Genomic DNA, 26,559 nt, shown 5'->3' on the forward strand with positions numbered 1-26,559 from the left:
AAATGGGGTGAAAGTTTGCTTTTCAAATGATTTCAACAATTCTTTGCAAAACTTTAATGAGCTTTATAGTTTAGTTTGCTCTAAAAAATTGAGAGATTGAACAAATATTTGTTTTTTTTTCAGCACAATTTAACAATCGCCTTCTCCCCCTGTGGTTTTTACTAAAAAGTTGCCTCCCCTAAAAGGTAAAGATAGTAAATTAGCACTAGAGCGTTCTATTTATTATTCGAATCTTGCTGCATTCGGATTGAAAGGGTTAATAATTAAGCAGATTCATTAGCACTTCCAACTTTTTGTTGGCAATGTTTCATTTATTGATTTATTATCACTAATGCAAAGCCTGCGTACTGAAAAATAGCAACTTTGACCCTTTTTAAATCAAAATACGTTGACTAACATAATTGGTGTTTAATTTTGTAAATTTGTACGATTAGCCAGCCTTGATTTTTATAATATTATGCAACTGCTTCAAATCCGATCTAAGATTGGTTCATATTTAGCATGCTATTGAGTTTCAAACAATTTTAAAGTTTTTATTATTTGCTTTTTTGCTATGATCTTAGCTTAATGGGCTATTTGAAATCAAACATTTTTGCTTTCTTTGCCGTTCGACCTAATATTGGGGTTTCTGCATTTCGCTGAGGATCTATGTAAGGCTGTGCAGCCTGTCTAAGCATAGTGTGTTTGTCTTATTTTCCCACATTCCAGGCAGTTATTTTGCTGAGTGAAGCTCCTTTTTTGCGACTCAAGGTCTTTTTTACGTCTAAAATTTTTACGTGGTACCACTATTGCAGCCGAAATTAGTCAAACTGAAGCAGACCGGAAGCTGGAGGTCAATTGAGAGCTCATGTTCGCTCACCATCATTGTCATTGAAGTAGATCGAACACTTGATCTGACGTTCTGAAAGTCAACGCCTTACCACTATGCTAAGTGCCTTCAATTCGAAATTTTATTCGGCTTTATTGCTTTTTTATTCGGTTTTGTTGCCATAATCGACTGCAAAATGGACACTTTTAAGTTGTACTCCGTAAGCGAATTATGTAGAGAAAAATGAATGAATAAAAAAATTCGTCTTCGTATTTGTCTGATTTAGAGCAAGTTTGGATGAACTGTAGAAAAATTTTGTTCTGTAATCGTGTTATGTAGAGCAAAGAGGACGGGACGGGTTGAAAGTTTTCACTCTGTAAATGACTGATGAAAAGGGATGAATTGAAAAAAGCTTTGTTTCTCGTAATCGACTTATATGGAGCAAATATGAATGAATTGAACGACGATTTTACTTCGTAAACGAGTTAGGAAGAGCCAAGAAGAGCGAATTAAAAAAAATCTTTTTTTTTGGTAATTGACATTAAATCATTTGACCAAAACGTTTGTACGTTAGCTACGCTTGAACTTCTTTATGTTTTCTGTAAATCTAAAATCAAATTATGTAAAAACGAAAATAGTGGCAGTTGGGTTACGCGCTGCTTTAATATCAATGTTCGGGTTCCAAAAATTGGAAACAGGCAGTCACGATACTCATATTTTAGGCCGAATTTTCCTAAAGTATTATTTCAGACTTCACTATTGAAATTTTTGGGTCGTTGAAAATTTTTTTGAGTAGTTGGTCATTTACTAACCGTGCTGTGCTCACACATCGCCTTGCTACAAATGCACAAAATTTATATTTCAAAATTTTAAAGATAATGTCAAAATGTTTCTCCACAAATTAAAAAATGAGCAAGGTTGCTTAGTATGTGAAAGGTTTTTAAGATTTTTAGAATATGCTAAGGTGAAGATTTTCAAAAAATATAGTTAACTTTAATACAATTGCTTTGTACGTGTGGAAATTGGTTTCCATAAGAAATGAAATTTTGTAAAGTTTTCTAAAACTGGAATTTGTTAAGATTTGACAAGAGATCGGAAAAATCTGCAAACTGACGACAAAAATTTGAAGTAGGGAACTTCACCGCCCCATACTATCAAAACATTTTCAAGGTCATATTAAAAATAATGAAATACCAGTGTTTTGTTCCGACTTTTGAAGAAAGTGACAAAAAAAATGAAGAAAATGCTCTTTGATTTTGTTTTTTAACCAGCTTATTTTATAGGATTTTATTATACAATCCGAAAATATTAGTAGCCAGGTTGCCAAGATTTGAAAAAATAGAATTCACCTGTAAATTTGTGTTTTTTTTTCGAAAGGTTATAGTAGTTTGAACTTGGTGTTACTTTGACGACTAAAATTCAAAATGGGAACATAAACGTGCAATAAACAATTCCTATTCATTAGCGCATTTAGGTGGAGGGTGCGGAGGCCCCCCTTAACCTCAGGGATTCGACCCCCTGCCGACCCAAAGGGTCCCCCTTTTGTACAATTTTGAGATATCCAATTTTAGATGACTGACCTTTAAATTTTTCTGAAGGCGACTTTGGCGCCAATATGTACTAATTTTGATGGGGAGCGCGTGCCGAAAAAACGCGATTTTTTGGTCGAAATTTTCCAAAAAGTGCATATAAACGCCTTTTTTGCCTGCGTTTTGAAAACTTTGCCTGCGGCGCAGAAAATTTGGTCAATCTAGGGTCTTTATAGTGATTTGGGAGAGCTCAGAAAATCAATTGGTCGACTTGAAAACAATGGTCGGGAAAAAATTCAAATTTTTTTTGAAAATCCGCCCTCTCCTTGAGAAATTCCTAGATCTGCGCCTGTTCCCCTTAAAATGTAGGCAGCAGACTATCTGATCTTAAAATTTGTTAAGAATAAAATGTTACCATAAGCAAAGTATATCACTTTGTTTATTACATTGCATCTAGCGGTTTAAAAGTACGATAAAACTATCTTTAAATACTGAAACTTCTCCCATCAAGGCGCAGCACTGATTGTTTTGACTGTGCTTTTTCATCTATCAACCATTTTTTAGCTAAATAAACATTTTAGTTGTTTTCAGTCAAAAAAAACTTTGATCGACGAAAGGATAGTCAGAACAATCAGTGCTGCGCCTTGATGGGAGCAGTTTCAGTATTTAAAGATAGTTTTATCGTACTTTTATCCCGCAACATGCAATGTACAAAACAAAGTGATATACTTTGCTTATGGTAACATATTATTTTAACAAATTTTGAGATCATATAGTCTGCCGCGTACATTTTAATAGGATTGATAGGAAAGCAGCCTACATTTTAATAGGAAGCAATTTTGTTATTAAAAAATTTTTTTGGCTTAGTTTTTTCAAACGTGCACCCTTTGAACAGGTTTTTTGAGTTAGATTACCATCAACTACGAATTTCGGTAAACAAAGCCTTTCGTGCAGACTCTCGGCGCATAGAAGCAAAGCTGAGCAAGTAATCGCTAACTGCCTGTAGCTTGCGGAATTAAGTTTTGAGATAACCGTTTCATGTAAAAGGATGTTGCGGTTTAACAGTTGGTTTTTGATTGCTATGCCCTAAGTTTAAGTGCAATAATTTATACCGCAGACTTAGAAGATTTCATCCTGGACACATGAAAAACTATACACATGAAAAATCACCGTTGTGCTTTTGATTAGTGGTGGCTAAACTTTCTTTTGATAACTGAATCTTCTTCGGCGAAGAAATGTATTTTATTTTACAGTTGCTAGTTCATAGGGCTTAAAATATATATTTTAAGAGAAGAAAACCAAAAAAATGGCAAACATTTCTGTTATATCAACCCAATAACGTCCACGTTGCATTTAAAATTCAAATGAAGGAATTGACAGTAAAGGAATTTAGACACCACCACAATTAGCTATTACAGTATTTACCTAGGTACCGTTTTCGAAAACAGAATTGACGGTAAAATAGGTTTATCTGTTAGATCGCAAAATTACTAATATAATGCTTAAAAAGGTTGATTGTTGTGTTGTGATTGACGTATTTTCTCGCTTTGAGCTACAATTAAAGTGAATGAAAAAAAAAACAATTCATGTGTACTTAGTGTACGAACTTAGTGGAGTGCAGCCAGTATTTAGACAGCCGCGTATTCATACTGGTCAGTATTTAGACAAATACTGTATGAACCAATCAGAATCGAGAAAAAACATAAATAATCCAAAATAAAAAATAATTATTTATTAATTTCTTCTTTGTCTCGATTCTGATTGGTTGAAACAGTATTTGTCTAAATACTGACCAGTATGAATACGCGGCTGTATAAATACTGACATGTAACCGAACTTAGTGTACGAGTATTTAGTGTACGACAATATGAGGCACGATTATAAAAATGGGATCATGTTAATTATTCCCCCCCTATGGTACCTTGAAAAGAATCCCCCCCTATAAAAACACATTTCATTCATGCTCAGCTGGATTGGTTTTGTATTTCTCTGAAATGTGTTCTGTCGCATTCCTATTGGTTGACGTTATTTCAATAAATTTCATCCAAACCTTGTTAATTATTCCCCCCCTCCCCTATTGAAATAAGGGGGGGGGGGGATAGTTAGCATGATCCTAAAAATGCTGTGTTCATTTTGTGTAATTGATCGTTTTGTGATATCACTGATTTTTTTATTGCTGAAACAAATCGCTCTACAAATCTTATGGTGGCCAGTCATTGAGCAGAATACTACTCAAAAGTACAAGAAATCGTTCATTTTCTTAATATTCTGATTTTACATCAGCACCTTTTAGAAGTGTAAATTGGCTTCTGCGTTTGAATTTAGCATTATTTCCGTTTTTGTTTATCTGCTAATTATCATTTAAAGGATCTTTCTCTGTGTTTTACTTTTATGAAAATGAATTAATTTTCCACGAACCATTACATTTTTAAATTTTTTATGCGCTATATGACTAACAAAACTTTTGACCAATTTTTTCATTTTTATATTAAAATCTCTCCATCCTTGAGGCAATTTTCCAACCACCTAGAAAATGTATCAAAGGACTCCGAAACTTTTGTGGTTTCTCTGTAAAGTGACATTTTAAAACTGTAAAATCTATCTATAAATTCAACTGAAAATAATTGTTCTTTTTATTGAGATCAAGCGAACTGTTTATTTTTCAGTTTTGTTTATTTTTTGCAATTTTGAACGATGAAGAAAAATGAGAGAAACTGTGTTTCAATGAATGCGTTTCTTATTGCTTTTTCCACCATATTATTCGAAAAACGTTAGAAAAAACTTAGCAAGAGATTTGAAGATACATTTTGTCTTTGTGTTCAAACTTCGGTATATTTGATTGCTCTTTTATGCTTACAAAAATTTAATTGAGACTATAAACGTTGTTGTTACCCTCAACACAAAAAAATTCGGGCGCTACAAATGTTAAATTATAAATTGAATGAAAATTTAAACTGTGTTAACATCCTCCTCTCCCCCCTCCCCCAAAAAAAGCAGTTCAGGGGGAGGATATTAACTTGGTTCTGAACTCAAATTTTCAGCCAATCACTAGAACTTTTACATGAAACCTTTAGCAAATTTGAGTGAAAATGAAGGCTGGGGCGAAGGATCTTAACTTGGTTATTTCCATCTCACTTTTTTGGCAGCTTCCAATGCTACGCTTTCGTTGCATGGAATAAGATGCTTCGCCTCCGTGTTATTAATGTTATTTAAATGGTTTAGTAGATAATTAATATTATTTAAATGTCTTATTATTTAGGTTGCGCTTCCGAGCGCTTTTAAGATTTTATCAATATTGTAAATGTTTTCTGATGTTTCGCTTGTTTCCAGGTTTTTAGTGTATGTTTTTGTGTTTTCAGGGTCTCTCTTGCTTGCTCACTTGTAGCTAACATGGGAGGAAAATATTTCGTCTTTGCACACAAAAAATTCTGTACCTTCCTGTTGGCTACCTCCTTATGTGAGACCAATTATTTAGCTTTCAACCAGATTTGTAGACATTTGCCGATTTTAAATTTTGTATGACAAACTTCTAGTCATACAAATTTCATATATGGGAAAATGCTAAACTTATTTTCTGAGCTCTCCTAAAATCATTATAAAGACCCCATTTTGACAAAAAATTTTGCGCCGCAGGCAAAATTTTGAAAAAAAACTGGCCGAAAAGGGCGTTTTTGACCAGAAAATTGCGGTTTTTCGGCGTGCGCCTCCCCCTCAAAATGAGTATAAATTTCGCCGAATGCGTCTTAAGAAAAATTTTAGGGTCCTTCTCCAAAAATTGATATATCAAATATCAAAATAGGACCCTTTGGGTCGGCAGGGGGTCAAATTCCTGCGGCGGCGGGGGGGGGGGGGAATAGAAATTTCATATAGTGTTCTGTACGTATGGAATTGTATAACAAGAATTTTCTCATATATGGAAATTGTATGATCAGAAGTTTTGATCAACCCGGTTGTGGGGAGGCTGTTAACTTGATCCAAAAATTTCAAGTCCCCGCAACTTTTAGTGGTAAAATCCACAATTCAAAATCAAATACAATTTCATCAAAACAAAAAATAGCAAAAGTCTTAACTTGTTGTTCCGACTTTCGAAACGAAAGTAACGTAATATTTGTAATCGAGGTGGGTTTTTTTTTCTTCAGACAAATTTCGACTCTTTGACCAGCCATTTTTGACGGCTTTTTTTATATCAGCTGAAAGCTATTGTTGTCCTGAGCTTAAATTTGAAAAGATGTTTTACCTGTGATCATTTTTTGTAAAGTTATGGGGGTTTAAAGATTGCCAATTTGGGACAATTAACGCGCGACATAATTCGCGCTATTAACGCGTAAGCGGAGATTTAATCCGCCTTAAAAATCGTTCCAAATTGGTTCAAGGAAGCTTATATGCCATAATTGAATTATTAATAGGAGCAATATCTATCACTTTGTACTTAATATGGCGTGTGGGGGGATGTTCTTTCCAAAAAAATCTCAAATTTTTTTTTAAAAAAATTTGATTTTTTATTTTTACATATAATTTTTTCATGTTATTATTAAACTCCATAGACTTTAAAAGGCAGTCGGAACATTCAGGGCGTCGCCCTGATACGAGCAGTCTTTTTTGCGAAAACATTTCGACCGTTTGAAGAACAAAACCATGCTGAGGAAAAAACATATCATAATTAACTCTGAAATAGTTATCCAAGTGTAAAACAATTGAAAAACAATCTAAGATCAGTATCACCCTGTTGCTTCCAAAGAGGTTGCCTTATTTGAATAAAAGACCTCGCTGAGGACGATGTAGTAAAAAATGGTAAAATGTAAGAAAGCGTTAATAACAAATACATTTGGCAGTGTTGCACCATATTTGGCTGAAATAATTAAGGCATAAAGAAAAGTGTCGGCGTAAGTCCGCAAAATTAGGCGGTGTGATTAGTCTTCAAAAAAGAGAAATAAAAATATGCTGAATCCCCGGGGCTTAAACTAATGAGAATAAACAATTTACTGCTCTGTTATGTGAACTTCTATTATATAATTTCGATAAATCTAAACATTAAATCTATTAATTTCAAACATTTGGAGGCAAAAATCTGTTAGATTTCAATTAAAAAACTCGGCTTGTTTTCACTGTGATTTCTGCTTAAATCCAGTAAGTATTGGACATTAATTCTTGAATTAATTTCATTGCAGGTTTGCACAGACTAAAAACCATTTAACTTTGATCTTCTTTTATGTCGGGGAACAAGGAGTAGAGACATATTGTCGTTCATATCAACAAGCTAGAATTCATCGTCTGATGTGATACTGAAAAATATACTGTTTTTTAGTTGACTGCATTTATTTAGGTGAATTTAGTTAACTGATTGAAACGGGACAAAGTAATTGATCCACGCAGTAGCGGATTTAGGGGGCGCTTTTGCCCACACAAAGGGTTTTTTGGCCTGTTTTTTTTTTCAAAATTTTGCCTGTAGCGCAGTGGCGCAGAAAATAATGTCGAAATAGGAGGATTTGCAAAAAATTTTTTGACAATTTTGTCGATACTTTTTTAGGGTCGACCCAATTGATTTTCCGAGCTCCCCTCAAAATTAATATATATTGGCGCCTTTAATTATATATATATAAAATTAATATATATAAATAAAAGGCTAGCTGATCTTAAACTTTTTCTAAATGCGCCATCTTTAGAAAAATTTTAAGATCAGCTAGCCTTTAATTGAGCTTTTGAAATAGTACGAAAAGGGAAGAAGACTTTGGATTGTCAGTCATTCGGCTCCCTGAGGGGGTCGTTCATATTTGCTCCAACAGATTAATACGATAAAATATATTAATTTTACCAAAAATTGTTTTTTTTTGTGAAATATGAAATGACGATTTTTTTAAACAGAACAAGACTGCTCGTATATCAGGGCAAAGCCCTGAATGTTCCGACTGCCCCTCAATCCATATCGAATAATTTTTGGGAAAAGAAAATATTGAAAAACTATAAATTTTGAACACAATCAAAGATCAAGTGTGAAAGTTTGAGTCATACAAAATTAATACGACCAATTCGAGTTGCTAGCCTAATTTAATTTAGAACGAATTTGTAGTGCGGGATAATCCGCCGCGCATAAATAATTCGTGTTACGCTTTCAGCATTAAGAATCCAAGACTGCTCGTATATCACGGCAAACCCATGTATGTTCCGACTGCCCCTTAATTGATATCGAATAATTTTGGGAGAAGAAAAAATGAAACACTATAAAAACTATAAAATACAGAGAAACGAACAAATAATTCGCGTTATGCTTTCAGAATTATGGATAAAGTCTACAAAACGAGCAAAAAATAGTCCAGAGCATGGCTAAATTGGCAATTTTTAAACTCGCAAAGCTTTGCTAAGAATGATCAGAGGTACAATACGAGGCCAAACTGTGCACTGGATAGGTGTCTGTATTGTTCTGTATGTTCCTGGATTTCAGAGACTAATTTGTAAACATGTTCCATAATACACGTGGATCCCACCTACAACATTTCTGTGGATTCCGCGTACAAATACCTGTAACGTAAATTTTGTCGGCACATTTGTTTTGTCGCGGATTTCGCAACAGGAGAATTTAGCTAGTAGTTCTGGATTCCGTAATTGTAAGCGGATTCCGCAAATGTAAGTAGATTCCGCAAATGTAAGTGGATTCCGCAAATTTATGCTTATTCCGCTTACAATTTGCGGATTCCACTTACAGTTGCGGATTCCAGGACAGCTTAAATTTACTAAACACATATAGTATTATTTGTTTGTGGATTCCACAAACTGTTCCAGATTCCGCAAACTTTGTTGCGGATTCCACAAACTTTGTTGCGGATTCCGCAAAATTGCCTGTTTTTGGAGCGATTTTAAGCATTGCCTTGTTTTAGCTATTTGCTTGTGGAATCCAAAACAGCAAAAAAGATCAAAGAAAAGTAACCATGTTGTGGATTCCGCGACAAATCTGTTTTTGGCCTGTTTCGGAATCCGCTTACAATGCACAAAATGCACAGTTTGGCCTCGCAATGTAAGATATTTTTTTAATTTTGATTTCAAGGAGTCAATATCTTAATGGGTGCATAAAAATTTTTGGTTAAAAAATATGATTTCAATCGCCAAAAATTGGCCAAATAAAAAATTACACCAAGCATAAATAATCCGTTTTCCTCACTAATTGGAACAAAAATTTTGAAAATGCGCATAAGTTTGGTCAGAGCAGGGGTAAATTGGTAATTTCAAACTCCTAGAACTTTACGAAAAAAATTTGGACGTAAAAAAAATCTTTAATGGAGTACATTTTTTCTTCTTCAAAAACTGCTATTTCCATCGCCGAAAAATGACTGAATAAAAAACCACATCAAGCATAAATATTCCGTTTTGTTTGAAAATCTGAACTATAATGCTAATAAGATAGGCAGGGGCGGATCTAGGATTTTCTCGAGGGGGGGGGGCGGATTTTCAAAAACTTTTCCAAAATTTTGACGACCTTTTTTTTTTTTTTTAGGTCGACTAAATTGATTTTTCGAGCTCTCCCAAAGCACTGTTTTGGCCCTACTTTGGCTAAATTTTCAGCGCCGCAGGCAAATTTTTGAAAAAACAGTCAAAAAAGCCGTTTTTGGGCAATTTTTGAAAAATTTTGACAAAAAAATCGCGTTTTTTTGGCGCGCGCTCCCCCTCAAAGTTAGTATATATTGGCGCCAAAGGCGCCTTTAGAAAAATTTTAGGGTCGGTCGGCCAAAAATGGATTTCTGAAAAAGTATCAAAGAGGGGACCCTTTGGGTCGGCAGGGGGTCGAATCCCTGAGGGGGGGGCGTCCGCCCCCCCGCCCCCCCCCCCTAAATCCGCCCCTGAAGATAGGGTTTTATTGACCAAAATCAAATTAAAAAATTAGCAACGAAACTCACAATTTCAAAGAAATTTTTCAGGATTCAGGAATAAAGCTTTGCCGACAGTTGGGATCTCATATTATTCCTCTTGGAATCAAAATGGGGAAGAAGTCAACCGAGACAGAACCTATCGAATCCGAGGAGGAAAAGCGACAACGAGAAGGCACCGAACGAAAATACACTTTTCCCAGAAAGATAAATGTTGATGCGACAAATAGTAACAGGCGACGATTAGCACAATTTTTTCGCCTGAAACGCGTTGTCGCCCAGCCAAAAACAGTATAAGGTAGTGCTGTTGAAATGGCTGGTGCATCAGTTTTTGCCAAATGTTTCAGTCATTTAACAAAAAAGATTTGATGTGTATGTTTGAAGAGGCGGTGTATCGTCTAGCCCAAAACTTGACTTTCTTACAAAATTCAAAAAAGGTATCGACCAGTATAAAAATCAGCTAGTAAAAATCGCTTAGCTCAATTAGTAAGAAATTAAAACATTAACTTTTCAATAATTTTGAGGTTCCAGATGTTGAAAAATTCAATCCGATTACATGAATTTTTTTCTTACTATTTTATTCAAATATTGTGATGTAATAATGCATTTTAATCTATCAATTTTGTCATTTATCGGGATGCTTTTGATTTCTGAAAATCCAAAAAAACAGTAAAAGAGATCTTTGAGAACGTTATACTCAAAAAAAAGTGCAAATTATACAGGAGCCATCGAAAAAACGTTAAATTTATATGCATTTTAGAGAGAACATCGCGGGCTAAAAAGGGCGAGAATGAACTGTGGAGCCAAGTTTTAAATTTTTCCCCGACTTTCACAGCCTCAGGGAAAGCTCGCAGGGGGTCAAATTTGCGATTATAATAAAACCCTTTCAGTCATAACTTCACTTGTTTAAAATTTTTGCCATAAAAGTGATAATGGTTTAAAAATTGAAAAATTTGTTTGAGAACTGTTACCTAATTGCTTATAAGCTGTAATTGAACTTGTTCTGTAATAATGAAAAAAACTTTAAACAAAGTTTTCTTTTTTTGCAATTTTTTGAAAATCTTTTGAATAAATTTACAAAATTTTGGGTTTTCAAGGTTCTTTGAAGGTTCTCTAGTAAAAACTCGATATCTTTAAAGGTGCTTTGGCAAGAACTGCCATGATAGCCACTTTATTTTAAAAAACTTTAAGCAGAATTTTTGCTACATCTTTTGAAGACACCAAAAATTTATAACCAAGGGGAGTTATTTGATAGAAATTATGGAAAGAGTACTTGTTTTTTGAGGGTAGTTTTAGCCGGCTAATACGTTTGCTCTTAAATTATTATACAAGGAGTGTTAATTGCGGATTTATTAGTTTCAAATTCTCAATCAATCCAGATGGGATTCAGTAATTCACAGTCTCAACGTGGCTCAAAGTCGCAATCAACGCCTAAAAATTGCCCCAAACAAGTTCTGAACATAGTCCCAAACAAAGTCTAAAATAATTCATAAGACGCTGGCTATAAAATCCAATTAAGCCTGATGATAGTCCGAAACAAAATCTAGCTAGACTGCTCGTATCTGGGCGAAGCCTTGAACATTCCTACTGCCTTTTAAGGTCTATAGAGCACTAATAACATGAAAAAATTAAAAGTAACAATACTGCTCGTATCAGGGCGAAGCCCTGAAAGTTCCTACTGCCTTTTGAGGTCTATGGAACATTAGTAACATGAAAAATTTCAATGTAATAAAAAAAATACAAAATTTTTTTTGAAAAATTTAAGATTTTATGTAAAAACATCCCCCCACACGTCATATTAAGTACAAAGTGATAGATTTTGCGCCTATTAACAAATCAATTATGACATATAAGCTTCCTTGAACCAATTTGGAACGATTTCTAAGACAGATTAAATCTCGCTTACGTGTTAATAGCGCCAAATTTATCAAATTTCCAAATTGGCCAAAACGGCAATCTTTAAAACCCCATAACTTTACGAAAAATAATCACAGGTAAAATAACCTTTTCAAATTCAAGCTCAAGACAACAATAGCTTTCGAATGATATTTTAAAATTCCGTCAAAAACGGCTAGTTAAAAAGTCGAAATTTGTCTAAAGAAAAAAAAACCCACCCCGAGCACAAATATTCCGTTACTTTCGTATCGAAAGTCGGAACAATAAGAAAAAATTATTCATTTTACAAATTTGAGATTTTTTGTGAAAACCTCAATATACACGGCATATTAAGTACAAAGTGATAGATTTTGCTCCTACTAACAAATCAATTATGAAATATAAGCTTCCTTGGGCCAATTTGGAATGATTTCTAAGACGAGTTAAATCTCCGCTTACGCGTTAATAGCGCGATATATATTGCGCGTTACTGGTCCCAAATTGGCCAAAATGGCAATCTTTCAACTCCCATAACTTAACAAAAAATGATCACAGGTGAATTTTTTTTCAATTTTAAGCTCAAGACAACAACAACTTTCGAATGATATTTTAAAAATTGCGTCAAAAATGGCTAACTAAAAAGTCGAATTTTGTCTGAAGAAAAAAACCCACCCCGAGCACAAATATTTCGTTACTTTCGTTACGAAAATAACCTACAGTCCAAAACCAAGTCCAAACATGGACATCAAAAAAAATTAAATGATTCCCCATGGAATATAGTCCCACGCAATGAATGAAAATAGAAGCAAAAAAAAGTGTGCACATAGTCGCAAAAGTCTGAACATAGTCTCGAACAAAATCTGAACATAGTCCCAAAGAAAGAAACAATTTTTATATATTTTTTTGTACAAACGGTTTGTAGGAGATACACAAATTCAAATAATTGTTTTCTTTGAAATAATATGCCAGCTCAATACTTTTGAATGAGGATGACGTTAAACAACTTTTGTGTGCTTTCTTCGCAGTGCGACAAAATTACGAGGATAACAGTGTTTTGTGAATTGTAAGCGGATTCCGCAACAAGGATGCTCTCTTTGTTCTTCTTTTAATCTTTCATTTTCTTCGATCATCGAGACGAAATTTTAACAACTTTTAAGACTTGTCTCTGGATTCCAGAGAACTACATATAGTAAATTATCCGCCTATTCAGAGCAAAGTTTGGACTTGTAATGAATCTCAAGTTGTGAGAAAATCGTAGTTTTTAAGTCTTTAGGGTTATAAAATCTACGTAGCGTGCGATCTTTTTTTATAAGGATAACAAAAATTCCAAGCTAGACAACTAAAATGCGTTTTTTATCTCGTGTAACACGCGAAACAAACGGTTTGTCTTTTGAATTGGAAAAGTTACCCAGACAATCAAAAATTTCGCCATGTTGAAGCTCTAATGAACAAAGTTTGTAGCCGGCAAACTTATTTTTCGGACAAGATGATTGTATACTCCCAAAAACTAAAACTAACAACTTGCGGGCCATATTATGGAAACGATCGTTAGAATTGTTCAGAAATATCCGAGTGGATAAGAGAAGGATACTTTTTTTGAATATTTCATAAAAAACCTGGAAATAGATTAGGTAATTTAATCTAATAACCGGCAGAAATTAGACAAGACCTTGCCGAGAGTGAATCAAAATTTGTCAAAAACTGATTAAACAAATTCGCTTGTGCGAATCACTAAATTATACAAAAAATGATAAATTTTGGACACTTTTAAAGCTAAAATTTTGAAACAATTTAAACAGGAAAATGTATTTGGGCTTCGCAGGAAGCTTCTGTTTTAGTTTTATATTTTTTTTTGCGACAGTTTTATAACGTTATTGAGTTTTCCGACCAGTTTTTTTTCTACAGCTAGTTATACTTGGCTGAAGTTATTCACATATTACTAGTTTCGATTAAAAAATGCGAATTAGCACGTTTTAAATTTTTAATGCCTGTAATTCGTAAGTTCAACTAGTCTTTATGAGTGTATTTTTCGGGTGGTAGCTTTAAATGCGGCAGCAGAAGAAGCTCTAAATTTGACTTATGGAATATCTCTCTACTACGAGACCTACGAGGAATCCAGTAACGAATATTCAGTGCATTCTAAGCTGAGCTGATGATATGTAATAAGTTGAGAAATCTTTGGACCAAGTTAGCATTACCTCTCCTAAACCGCTTCGGAGGTAGTGGGGGGCTTATAACACTTGATCTAAACGCTTAAGTCTAATAAAACAAAAATCATATAACTGATTTATTCATAGAGTTTTTTTTCAAATACAATTTTCCTCGACAAATCCCCCCTAGCCCACCTTTATCAAATCACATTTTAATTTAAGCTTCCTCTAAGTAAATTACGCGGCACTGGTTCAATTCCTGGGTTGCCCACCATAGAAGATAATGCGAAACACATCCATATACGGTTTGTATCGTCGAAAATGTCTAATCAAACGTCGCGCTTAAATTTTTTCGAAAGCACTAAATATACTGTTTTTAATACTATTAGATTTTCCTTGCAAATCGCTGCCAACAACTACAAATGTTGTAGAAACAATTTGAAAAATCATTACCATACAAGCCATAGGTCGCATCAAACATGGCGCTATCTATAGAAACGATATTTTAACTCAAAAACTAATTTTTTCAAAAAACAATTTAAAAATGTTCCTAGCTGGCTAGAGCATTATCGAATATGTTGTTTCCTTGCCATTGAAAACGCAAGCCATATTTCACCCCATATAGCATCAAGTAATACAATTGTATCTCCAAATGATACCATAGCATGATACCACAGGAGCCATGATGATTTGCAAGTATCTATGGGGACACGCCATTTCTTAGCAACTGGAACCTGATCTAAACTACATTTTATGATTGGATAAATTAGATATTTTACCAATGTAAAGTATTTAATATTAACCAATCATGATCCATCTAACTAACAATCCACTTATTTGTAAGTGCTGAAATTACTTGTAATTTCAGCACCAGAGAGATTTGAATTTAACTTAGAAATTAGTTGAACTCTCCCGAGTACTTCAGCAGCCGCAATAAACCAGTATACCCTAGATCTATTGAGCCTAGCAGAGACTAGTTAAACAACCTGAGACTAGACAGTATAAGAGTAAGATTAGGATCGGTATTAGACTAAGAAGTTGCACGAACCTATCCGGCCGAAAATAAGATAGCGTGACGAGCAGACGGTGTACCCTATCCGAAATTACTCTATGAGTTATACCCATCGGTCCTAACTCATCTGGTGCGACCATAAGTCTCGAACAAGACCTTAATAGCTTAGAATTAACCAATAATAGATTAGAATTTAGACAAAACATTTACAAAATGTTATACGACAATAATTTAATCGAAATGTCTCTACGACTCAATAGATCAGAGCCAATATTCCGAACGATAACAGAACTACCCGGAATTGGAAGAAGACCTCGAACCAGAGACGACATACGACAAAGCAGAAACTTACCATATAGTTATATGATAGTTCGGCAAAAGCCAGAACAAACTTTTGTATTTAGAATACTAATAGCAATGAATTTAGATTTTCATTTGCAAACATAAAATTTTGAAGTCAATCTTCAAAATCATTTCAGGCGCTAAACAAAATTATTAATATACAATAACGATTGATAAAAAGATCTCAGATCGTTTTCCTAAATTCTGCAGTAATATACAAAACATGTTTGAAAAATATTTATTGAAAAATCAAAATAAAAATTAGTAGCATGACAATAAACGGTTAGTAATTATAAATCATCCTGTTGTTCCAGCTTCATCGCCTAAACATAACAGCATTCATAAGCTCACTAATATCATAAAAATACTAAATCTATTCTTTACACAAATTTAAAACATTTTAAACTTAAATTCACTTAATTTTAAAATCAGATCATCAAGGCTTATCCTTGGATCTTAAATCATTTTCTATTTAATTAAATTTAAAACTTGATCATCAAGGCCTATCCTTGGATCAAAAAGAACAACTTTGTTCTCCTCCACCCACTTAACTAGTGTCTAACGACCTCAAACGTCGATTCACTATCCAACCCTTTCTAAAAACCCAGGACTAATAGAAATTTTTGAACAAAACTAATCATTCAAATTAGGATAAACAGTAAAGAACTTCGGTTATTCATCCTTCACTTGATCCCCCCTCTTACCAGACCCAGGATAAATCTTAAACTTAGTAAGTTTAAAAAAGTATCTAACGAACTACTCGCGTTCTAATTATACCTGAACCTTGTGGATCGATTTACTATTCTCCAACCCTGAACACAATCACTACCCTTAAGTAAGATTAAGTAAGTTAACACCTTAGCTTATACTATCCACGAGAAAGTATAAAATCATTCTTCGGAATCGATATACTTTTCCTCCCAACCCTGAACAAATAGACCCAGGTTAGGCTAACAAAAAAATCGTAAGGACTAACAGTTTAAGCAAATAGAAATCATTTAACAACCTTTTGCATCCGTCATCCTAAACCTTATGTCATTTAAAAACCTAGGAAATAAACAAACAATCGTTTTACACAATTGTGAAATATATAATAAAAAATACGACCTTGTAATCACACCTCATACACAAACAGTTGGATACATTAGAACAAAACGACAAACATTAAAGAGAAAAATAATAACTAAACAAAGACAAATAACACGAAAAAGATTTTCAAAAAATCGAAACGCATTTTCAGAATCAGAAACCAACAGTTTAGACGAACTTTATAAACTAAAAGATTCAATAGATAAAAATTGCCCAATTCACGATCAATTATATTTCTCTGACTCAGAAACAACTTCAAATTCATCAAAAAGAGGAAAAAGAAGAATAAAAAAGCAGTATAAACACAAACCAGTACATTTATACAATTGGAATCAACCAATTAGACACATTGATAATTACATATTAACAGTCATCGAACGAAAAAATGAGCTCAACGCACACCCCAGGTGAAGAAAGTCCAGATGATGATGATATTTTCCCCTTTATCGTAGATGCAACCACTGATAGAGGACAGCATATATTCTGCAAAAATTTACTCTTAAATTTGTTTGAACCCGGAATCAGTCCATGTAAAACAGAGTTCCCAGATGTAAAAATCAAAAGACAAATTATCGATCACTATCTAAAAGATATATGTAACCTAACACAACAATACGGAATCTACTCCATAGAATTCAGCTCACCAAACCAGAATCACAGTAAATATATAATTCAAACAGACGACCTTGATTTAGAATTCTCAAAAGTATTCTCAGAATATATAAAAAGCATCCAATATCATAACTCACAAAGAGCAAACTCCATATTCACCAATGAAGTTTTTGCGATAATATATAGTTGTATCTCGATATTAGAAAACGAAATCCAGATACCAAATGTCTCACCGACAGAAACATCTAAACATATAAGAGTACGACATGAAATCACACAAAGAAAATTTCACGAAAGATGAAGTTTCACAACATACAAAACACGACTTACAAAAAATCTTGGCATGGTTCATAATAGATTATTTCACACATAATATTGATTTAATTTCACAAGCAAGAAAAAATTTTAGACCCCAAAACTCAAACGATGATACTGCCATCACAGAACAATCAGACTATGTTTGGGACCCCGAATGGTCTCATCCCGCATCCATAAACTTCCCACAATCAATCTCAAGTCAAGCAATAAGTACGATATCTTATGTAAGAGATTATGTACGAGTAATACCATTAACCATTGATGCAACACCATTAAACTATAATACATTTTTACCCAATATGCAAAATAATAGTTTAAACTCTACAGTCATACACAATGAAAACCTCAATGGAACTAGGAATCTTACTCAACAAGATATCCAGACACCATCACACTTCATAAATGAAGAAATCGTACACACAACAACTACACAACAAAGTATTTCACCAATACGTCCAAACTTAACAACACCAAGAAATACAAATCCTTCACAAACACAGGTAACATTACAATCAACCGTTAAACCTTCGGTTGCCCCAAAATATTCACACATGGATTACCAAACATACAGACCCATGACAATACCGCCAAAAACACGCAAAACGTTCACTAGAAACAACTTTGCAGACCATAATTATAATTACACACATCCATCAAAAACAAATTATCAACCACGAAAAATTTTTAGTAATTATACAAGATCTCGAAACTGGGATAACCCAATGGCACCACCTAATTTAGTAAATTTCCAAACAAATTTACATCCTCCACAGGATCGTAGTGAAAACTATCCATTTTTTCAACAAAATAAAAATAAAAAAAAAACATCTTATCAAATGGATTACTTATCCTCAGATGATGATTTCTTACAACCAGATATATTTACACCCTATAATCAAGAATATCGTGGACAAGGAATACAGAAACCACATACATATAATAGAATTTTTTCTCCACAACCAATAGATACACAAAACCAACAACCAATTCAACAACAAAACCCAATTAATACACAATCTTTTCAACCAATTCAGCAACAAAACCCAATGATTGCAAACTCGTACCAACCAGCACAAATGCAAAATGAAATAACACTCCCATATTATCTTCAACAACACGAAATAACAAGAAATCAACTTTCAAATTTTTCTCAAATGATACAAACAACTCTAGATGGCGCAGCCCAAAAATGGTTTTCAGTATTGCCTATAGAAATAAAATCAAATTGGAAAAGGTTTACACAAGAATTTTCAAAAATGTTTGACTCCGAAAGAAACAAACAACAATAAAGAGTTTTATGTAATGAAATTCGCAGATTACCAAACGAAACCATCAAGCAATTAGCAGTACGAATCAAAACACTAGTTTGAAAAGCATATTCATTAAATACACATGACTATAAAAACACAAAGATGACAGAAATCTTAATGATGACCTTAACACCACAATTAAGGAAAATAGCAATAAAAAGAGAGCATCCCATCCTTCGTCAATTCGAGAACCCGATTTAGATTTTCCAAAACTAGTAGACAAACTAGAACAAGCAGAAATCACAATGAAACTCGAAGAAACGGAAAATCTGAAATTACAATACGTTAACAGAATTGAAACAGCTTCCACAAATATAAACAATATACAGGAATCAGATACAGACCTCGTTGAAAAAATCACTGAAATACTCAATATTTACGAAAAACACCCAAACTTTAAAGGCAAACCATCTTTCAAAAAATGGTGTAATTATTGCCGACGATACGGACATAGTATTTCTGAATGTAGACAAAAACAGCAAGACAATCAAAATAAACCTCAAAAATATAAAGAACCAAATAAAACATTCTACCAATACATGAAAAAAGATCAAAATCTACCGAACAAAACAGTCTACAGCAACAACAGTTCAGGAAAACCACTCCCGAACAATACAAATTATACAAGAAATCAATCACCATATAACTCAAGTTATAGAGGAAGATCACCAGAACGAAGAAACACGCAAAATTCATCACAAAATCACTACAATAGACCAAATAGTCGAAATAACTATTCCAGATCAAATTCAAATACACAACAATTTGTTTCTAGATCTAATTCCCAATCAAGAAATAATTACTACCCAAACAATCAATCACGAAATTGATCATACAATAGGAATAGAAACTACTCCAATAATCGGAATAGAAGTTATTCAAACAACCGAAACCAGAATTACCCGAACAATCAATCAAGGAATAACTCATATAATAGATCAAACTATAACAGACCAAACAATAATTACCAAAACAGATCGCGAAATAATTCACAAAATCGACATTCAAGTTATAATAATCGTTATAGAAATTATTCCCAATCACCACACCGGAATAATAATGACTATAATAATTCTAATGATCGCCACAGAAGTAGTACACCTAAACATCAAAGACATATTAATCAAGTACAATCTAAACCAGAAACAACATCAGACCCTCCAGGTATTGATGACACAGTAACTGATACGTTACAACTCAATCAAATAAACTGTGGATCATCAGATTCAGAAAGCGATGCAGAAAACACTCTCTCCATCAATAAGATAAAAGTCGAAAATGACTATGAACCTGTTATATATGAACAACCTTTTTCATCACACATATATGAGAATCAATCAGAACTCCTTCACAATTATTATATTGAACCCGTCCATTCCACACCGACGACACAAAAAACTAATGAAATTAACACTACAAATCAACCCAATGAGAACGAAAAAACAAAATGCTTGAATACAAATCACATCTATCAAAACATACAAAAAGAACAACACAAAGAAAAAATTTGGACAATACCATTTCTTTTAGAAAGTCCAAGAAGCAAAGAATTTCAACCACCAGATCTTGAAATTGATTTTTTAATTGATTCAGGAGCAGAATCAAATATAATAAACATTCCCACATGGAATGAAATAAAAACCTTACACCCAAAGCTAACACCTCTTGAAACCTCCAGCAAACTAGCAACAGCACAAGGATCAACATTAATAAACTACGGAAAAATTCAATTATTTCTTCTCCCCACAAGAACAATGGAGCAAAACAAAATTTTAACCAAACCATTTAAACAAATATTCCATATCACTGATATTAAACACAATATCATTGGAATACCATTTATCTCTAAATATATACCAACAATCAACATCTTGAATAGTAAAATATTAATCAAAGATAAATATACAAAAACAAAAGACACATCCCTAACATTTTTTCAAAGATTAAATAAACAACCACCATTCTTTTCAAAATTCTATCCAATATATAACCAACAAAGAAAACACTTGAAACCACTATCAGGAAACATATACAATTTTTCAATAAAGCAAGTTCACCAATATGATAAAAAACAAAACAAACAAAAATTTTATATGTCAGATTTTGAATTCAAACCTATTCATAAATTTTTCAAAATCACAATCTCATCAATAAAATATTTGAAAAACTCGAATTCAGATATTATTTCCTTACATGTATACAACAATACACCTTACCAAGTAACATTACCTTTAGGACTTTTAGGCTATTGCGAAACCAACGCTACAATATCACCAATACACGAAAAAGCATATCGTGTAAATAATATACTCCAATTACTAGATATTTGCCAATCCACAATTCTTAATGAAGAATTATCTATAAATAGTATAATAAGAAAACGAAAACAGAAATACGGATTATTTCACAAAAACCCCATATTTCAAACCTACATTCAACATAAGTAACTACACAGAGAGTCAACAGAAATTTTTAACAATGTTTAATTTCCAACATTCACAAATAACACAAGACGAATTTGAAAAACTAGCAAAACAGCTAATTAAATATTCATCAGTCTATGCAACATCCAAATTTGATGTTGGCAAAATCAGCTCATCACTACATCTCCCATTAAAACCAGACGCAGTTTTCAAAAAACAAAGAGCAAGTAAAGTACATATTCACTTACACGATAAAGTGAACAGATTACTCGACATTTTAGAACAATACAACATTATATCACCAGTAAACAAAGAGGAACAACCAAAAGGCAACACATTTATCAACCCTGTTATCATTCTAGCCAAAGGAGAATCATTAAAAATTGTTCTCGATGCTAGATACCTCAACTCACTAATAGATGAATCAAAGTGTAATTGGCCCATTGAACCAATACAAGTTATTTTAACAAAAATAAACGGAAAATACTTTACCACCGCCGATATGAATAGTGCATATAATCAAATGCCATTAGATGAACAATCACGACGCTTAACACAATTTGTTATTGGAAACCAACAATACGAATTCAACCGCTTATTCTATGGAATATCCATAGGACCAGCAGCATTTTCAGCTTTTATGAGCAAAATTTTTCGACCACTAATACTAAAGAAAAATGCAATCACCTATTTAGACGATGTTTTTATGCAATCACAGACAAAAGAGGAAATGTTCAATGTTTTAGAACAATATCACCAAATACTTCAGAACGAAAATCTGAAGGCCGCCCCCGATAAATCACACTTCTTTTTGACAAAAGTTAAATTCTTAGGACATAATATAGAAAGAAAAACAATCACTCCATTGAAATCACGTATAGACGCTATTCAAAAACTCCAACCACCAACAAATAAAAAGAAAATCCAAGAATTCCTTGGAATGTTAAACTTTTTAAGCAAATATGTTTATAAAATGCAATTATATCTACGACCATTCTATAACATACTTAGACAACAAAATAATTTTGAATGGAATACAGAACATCAAGCACGATTTGAAGAAATTAAAAAACTTCTAACTGAACAAATTTCAAACACAATTCCAGATTCAAATCAACCATTTTATGCAATGTGCGATGCTTCGAACTTCGGCATCGGCGCAGCATTATTACAATCACATAATAGTACAAATAAAATGAACCTCATATCAGCAAATTCTCGATTATTCACTCAAGCAGAGCTACGACTCTCAACTCTAATGAGAGAATGTACAGCCATAATATATACACTAACAGAATATGAATTTCTGATACTTGGATCAAAACATCCCACAGTTCTATTCACAGACCATAAACCAATCATCTTTCTTTTTACACAAAAGTCTAATCCAAACCACCGAGTTTATAGATTTCAACTCATTTTAATGAAATTCCCAAACTTACATATAGTTTGGACCGCAGGAAAAAATCTTGCATTACCAGACACCTTAAGTCGAAATACGCCACCTGAATTACTTACACGTAAAACCACAGTCGAAATACCCAAAAACATAAAATTCTACCTTGCAGAAAATGAAACATCACCCCGATTGGAATGCAAATATGCAGTAAAAACTGACGTTGAACAATCACAAATAAATAATTTACAACATTTCCTACTTTATTTAGATTGTCAAAATAATCACTATGAAGTTGATCTACTTGGAACATCAACTTTTAAACCAATCCCATATTCACAATGGATAAAAAATAACACCCAACAAAAAAGAATAAAACAACACCCGCCTAAAAAAGACCATTTTCCACTAATTGAAAAAGAAAATTTAACTGATAAAATAAACTTATCAGGACCACAAACAAACGATTCAAAATACACAATAAATCAAGTTTTTGACCTCCATGACCCACTTGACACAATACCCTTATCTAAATTAGAAATTGAAAACATTTTTCTCCCCCCAACAGAAACAATTACAATTTCAACACTGAAACAATATCAAAACCTTGACCCAGTAATTCGACAACTGAAATCATGGCACAAATATAAAACTAAACCTATCAAAGCAGATTCAACTATTCTAGGAAACAAAACACTCCTCCGATATTTTCGAAAATTCAATAATACAACAATTAACGAAAACACAGACCTTCTAGAATACAAACTAAATGAATCTACAGTTCCCTGTCTCCCTTTAAGTATGATTCTTATAGCTTTTAATATTTCACATACACAAAATATTAAAGGACACTCTGGATCAGAAAAAACATATTCAAATTTTGTACAAAACTTTTATTTCCCAAATGCACCAATTTGGATAAAAGTACTATGCAATGACTGTATAGTATGTCAACTAAATAAACCTTACCCAAATCAAAAACAAATAGCACAAAAACAAGATTTTAAAGGACAAAGTTTGTACTTTAATCATCGTATCTCATTTGATACCAAAGGACCAATTTCACCCTCATCCGAAGGAAACTCCTACATTATGGTAATTGTTGACGCATTTACACATTATGTAGCACTTAACCCAGTACCACATTGTAACGCTTATTACGCTTACACAACACTCTATGAACACTGGATAGCAAAATTCGGACTACCAGAAATTTTAGTTACAGACAACGGTACAGAATTCATAAATAATGAAATCATCACACTATGTCATTTATATAACATTAAACACAAACCACGTACATCTCACGCACCTTGGACAAACGGCTTAGTCGAAGGTATGAACCGTTCATTACAAGAATATCTCAGATGTATCATCAATGGAAATGATACAAGATATACCGAATGGTCAGCAGATGTAAAACTATTTCCCTTAGCATATAATTCACAAATCACGACAACTTTAAGAATGTCACCATATGAAATTGTTTTTAACCAAAAGCCACGCAAACCAATAATGTTTACAGCAAACTCTCATAAAAACGCACAAGGTTATTGTCAACCAAATAAAGACTCAATTTGTTATAACCTACCATTACATACACACGATGAAGATCATTTTCATCACCCACAAATTCTTAAATTAGCCTCCGGTACACACACCGAATGGATTTTAAACAGAGATAAAAAACACAATGAAATTTACCAAAAGGTAACAAAAAAGTTGTTACAAAGGCAAAATATTAATGAACAAATAAATTCACGCTTTACACCAGCCTCCGATTTAAAAATTGGAACATTTGTTTTAATACCCAATTTTAATACTCAAAAAAGAATTTCAAAAAAGTTACAACCCCTTCGTAAAGGACCATACCAAATAATTGCAAAACCCACTGATGTCACATATAAAATCACCGACTCAGATAAAAAAGAAATCGTTCAACACCGAAATAACCTATTACCTTATTATCCAAAAGAATACGCACTCCGCGAACTAACTCAATTATATTCTTTTACAGGTTTAAAAGTTATTCAAAATGACCCACATACGGACAACATAACAAAGGAACAAAATGATATTCACCTCGGAAATCAAAATACAAAATCAAACACCACAAAAAACAATACAAAAAATCTCGATCAAAATACATCTCAAAAAGAAAGAAAAAATAGAAAAATGACAGAACAAATAATACCCCAAGAACAAATCGACAAATCAGAACATAGAGAGTCTTCACGACTTAGAAATCAACCACGTAAAAATTATAAAGTATTCATCCCACAATCTAAAATATTAAAGAAAGTTGAATTTCAAAAACAACCTTAATTCTACATTTAATAATCTTTGCACCTCTGAAACATTTTACACTTTCAATTTTCAAGAGAACATGCTGACAAACACGCAGCGATTCTAGTTCAAAATTAGCCAATAGGATTCATCCAATCCGTCACCTTCTATAACTTTAACACAAACCAACTAGACGAAAAATATTAAACTCCAGGCATATCTATAACTATAACTCTACGACCTCCAGGTCAAAAATAAGCAAACCACTCCAACTTGACAACTAAAATAAATATCACCATAATATCATAACCCTCCCTTATCTAATAAACCAAAGATCAACAATATTTCCCCAACTCAGACCTGAAATATCCCCCAAACAAATATGTTAAATTAGCCTAAAGTAAAAGAACGACCATTTTATTTAGCCTAAAGTATAAAAATCTCAAAAATACCCCAGATCATTTGACAAATGAAAATAAAGACAAAGAAGACCTCCCGATCACCATAAAAATTGCCCCCAACAATTTTTCACAAAACTCAACCCACTTATCAAAAAACCAATAAATAATCCGACCACACTTGAAAATTGCCCCAAACAACAAAAAATATTCGATCAAGAAGTCATTTCTTAAATGCTCTTCTATCAAACAGTCACTAAAATTATCACAAACCTCAAACAATTTTTTACGATACTTGAAACTTTCATAATATTTCTTTTTGATATCCTTGAATCTTTTCTAATACTCTTAATCATTTTTTGTAATATTTTTTTAATTTTCTACACTATATTCGAATTATTTCTCCAACTTTCAAAAACCCTTGATTATATCCACAGGTACGATTTATAAAACTTGTCTAAATGATACGAACGATTTTCAGTAGAACTGATATTTTTCTACTATTTGTAATTTTCATAACATTTCTATCATCCCTCATTTTGACCATATGCAAATGTATAAAGAAAGCAATCATCACATTCGCTCTAGCAACAATCCTCCTAATTCTTTTCTTAGAAGAATACTATAATAAACATTAACTTTTTCACTAAAAGAATAGACCAAAAAGCTATCAAAAATTGCTACCCAAAAGTCACAAAGTCAGTCTTCACCGACATCATCCCAAGATAACCCAACAACACTTTCAACTACCCAAAACCCCCAAACATCTACACGAATTTCTTTTCAAGATAACCCATACACTTTTGAAGAACGACACGCTCGTTTATCAGAACCACTAGAACCAGTTCAACGACAAGCACCTCTAAGCGAACCAACATATAACTTATACCCAACACTACCACAAGAATTAAGTAGAATAAGAAATCCTAGTCAAAACCAAAATACAGTCGAAATAAATAGACAAATTATACATCCTCGACGAAACAGAAATTTTCAAACTCCCCGAGTTCATTTTGACATACCTCAATCCCCATCACAAAACACTCCAGAAAACCCCATTGGTACATTACCAGAAACCCCTACGCTTCTTTCACAACGTAGCACCTCAAGCCTACCATCAGATTACTTAGGTTCAACACCAACATCTGAACAAAT

The 26,559-nt window shown here is 33.2% G+C and overlaps 2 protein-coding genes across 10 annotated transcripts in view; both read left to right on the forward strand.

Moving 5' to 3' along the window:
• Positions 1-26,559, forward strand: part of LOC134840715 (dynein axonemal heavy chain 2-like) — a 446,672-nt gene that overhangs the window by 144,215 nt on the left and 275,898 nt on the right. The window lies entirely within an intron of this gene.
• LOC134840607 (uncharacterized) overlaps positions 7,336-26,559 on the forward strand; it is a 36,740-nt gene continuing 17,516 nt past the window's right edge. Inside the window, exons 1-3 of the mRNA XM_063856534.1 lie at positions 7,336-7,464; positions 10,245-10,368; positions 14,109-14,186. Coding sequence (XP_063712604.1) covers positions 10,305-10,368; positions 14,109-14,186 — 142 coding nt within the window. The 5' untranslated portion in view covers positions 7,336-7,464; positions 10,245-10,304. The remainder of the gene's footprint in view (positions 7,465-10,244; positions 10,369-14,108; positions 14,187-26,559) is intronic.

The sequence above is a fragment of the Symsagittifera roscoffensis genome, chromosome 2, assembly GCF_963678635.1.
Source record: "Symsagittifera roscoffensis chromosome 2, txSymRosc1.1, whole genome shotgun sequence".
In the NCBI taxonomy this organism is placed as follows: domain Eukaryota; kingdom Metazoa; phylum Xenacoelomorpha; order Acoela; family Convolutidae; genus Symsagittifera; species Symsagittifera roscoffensis.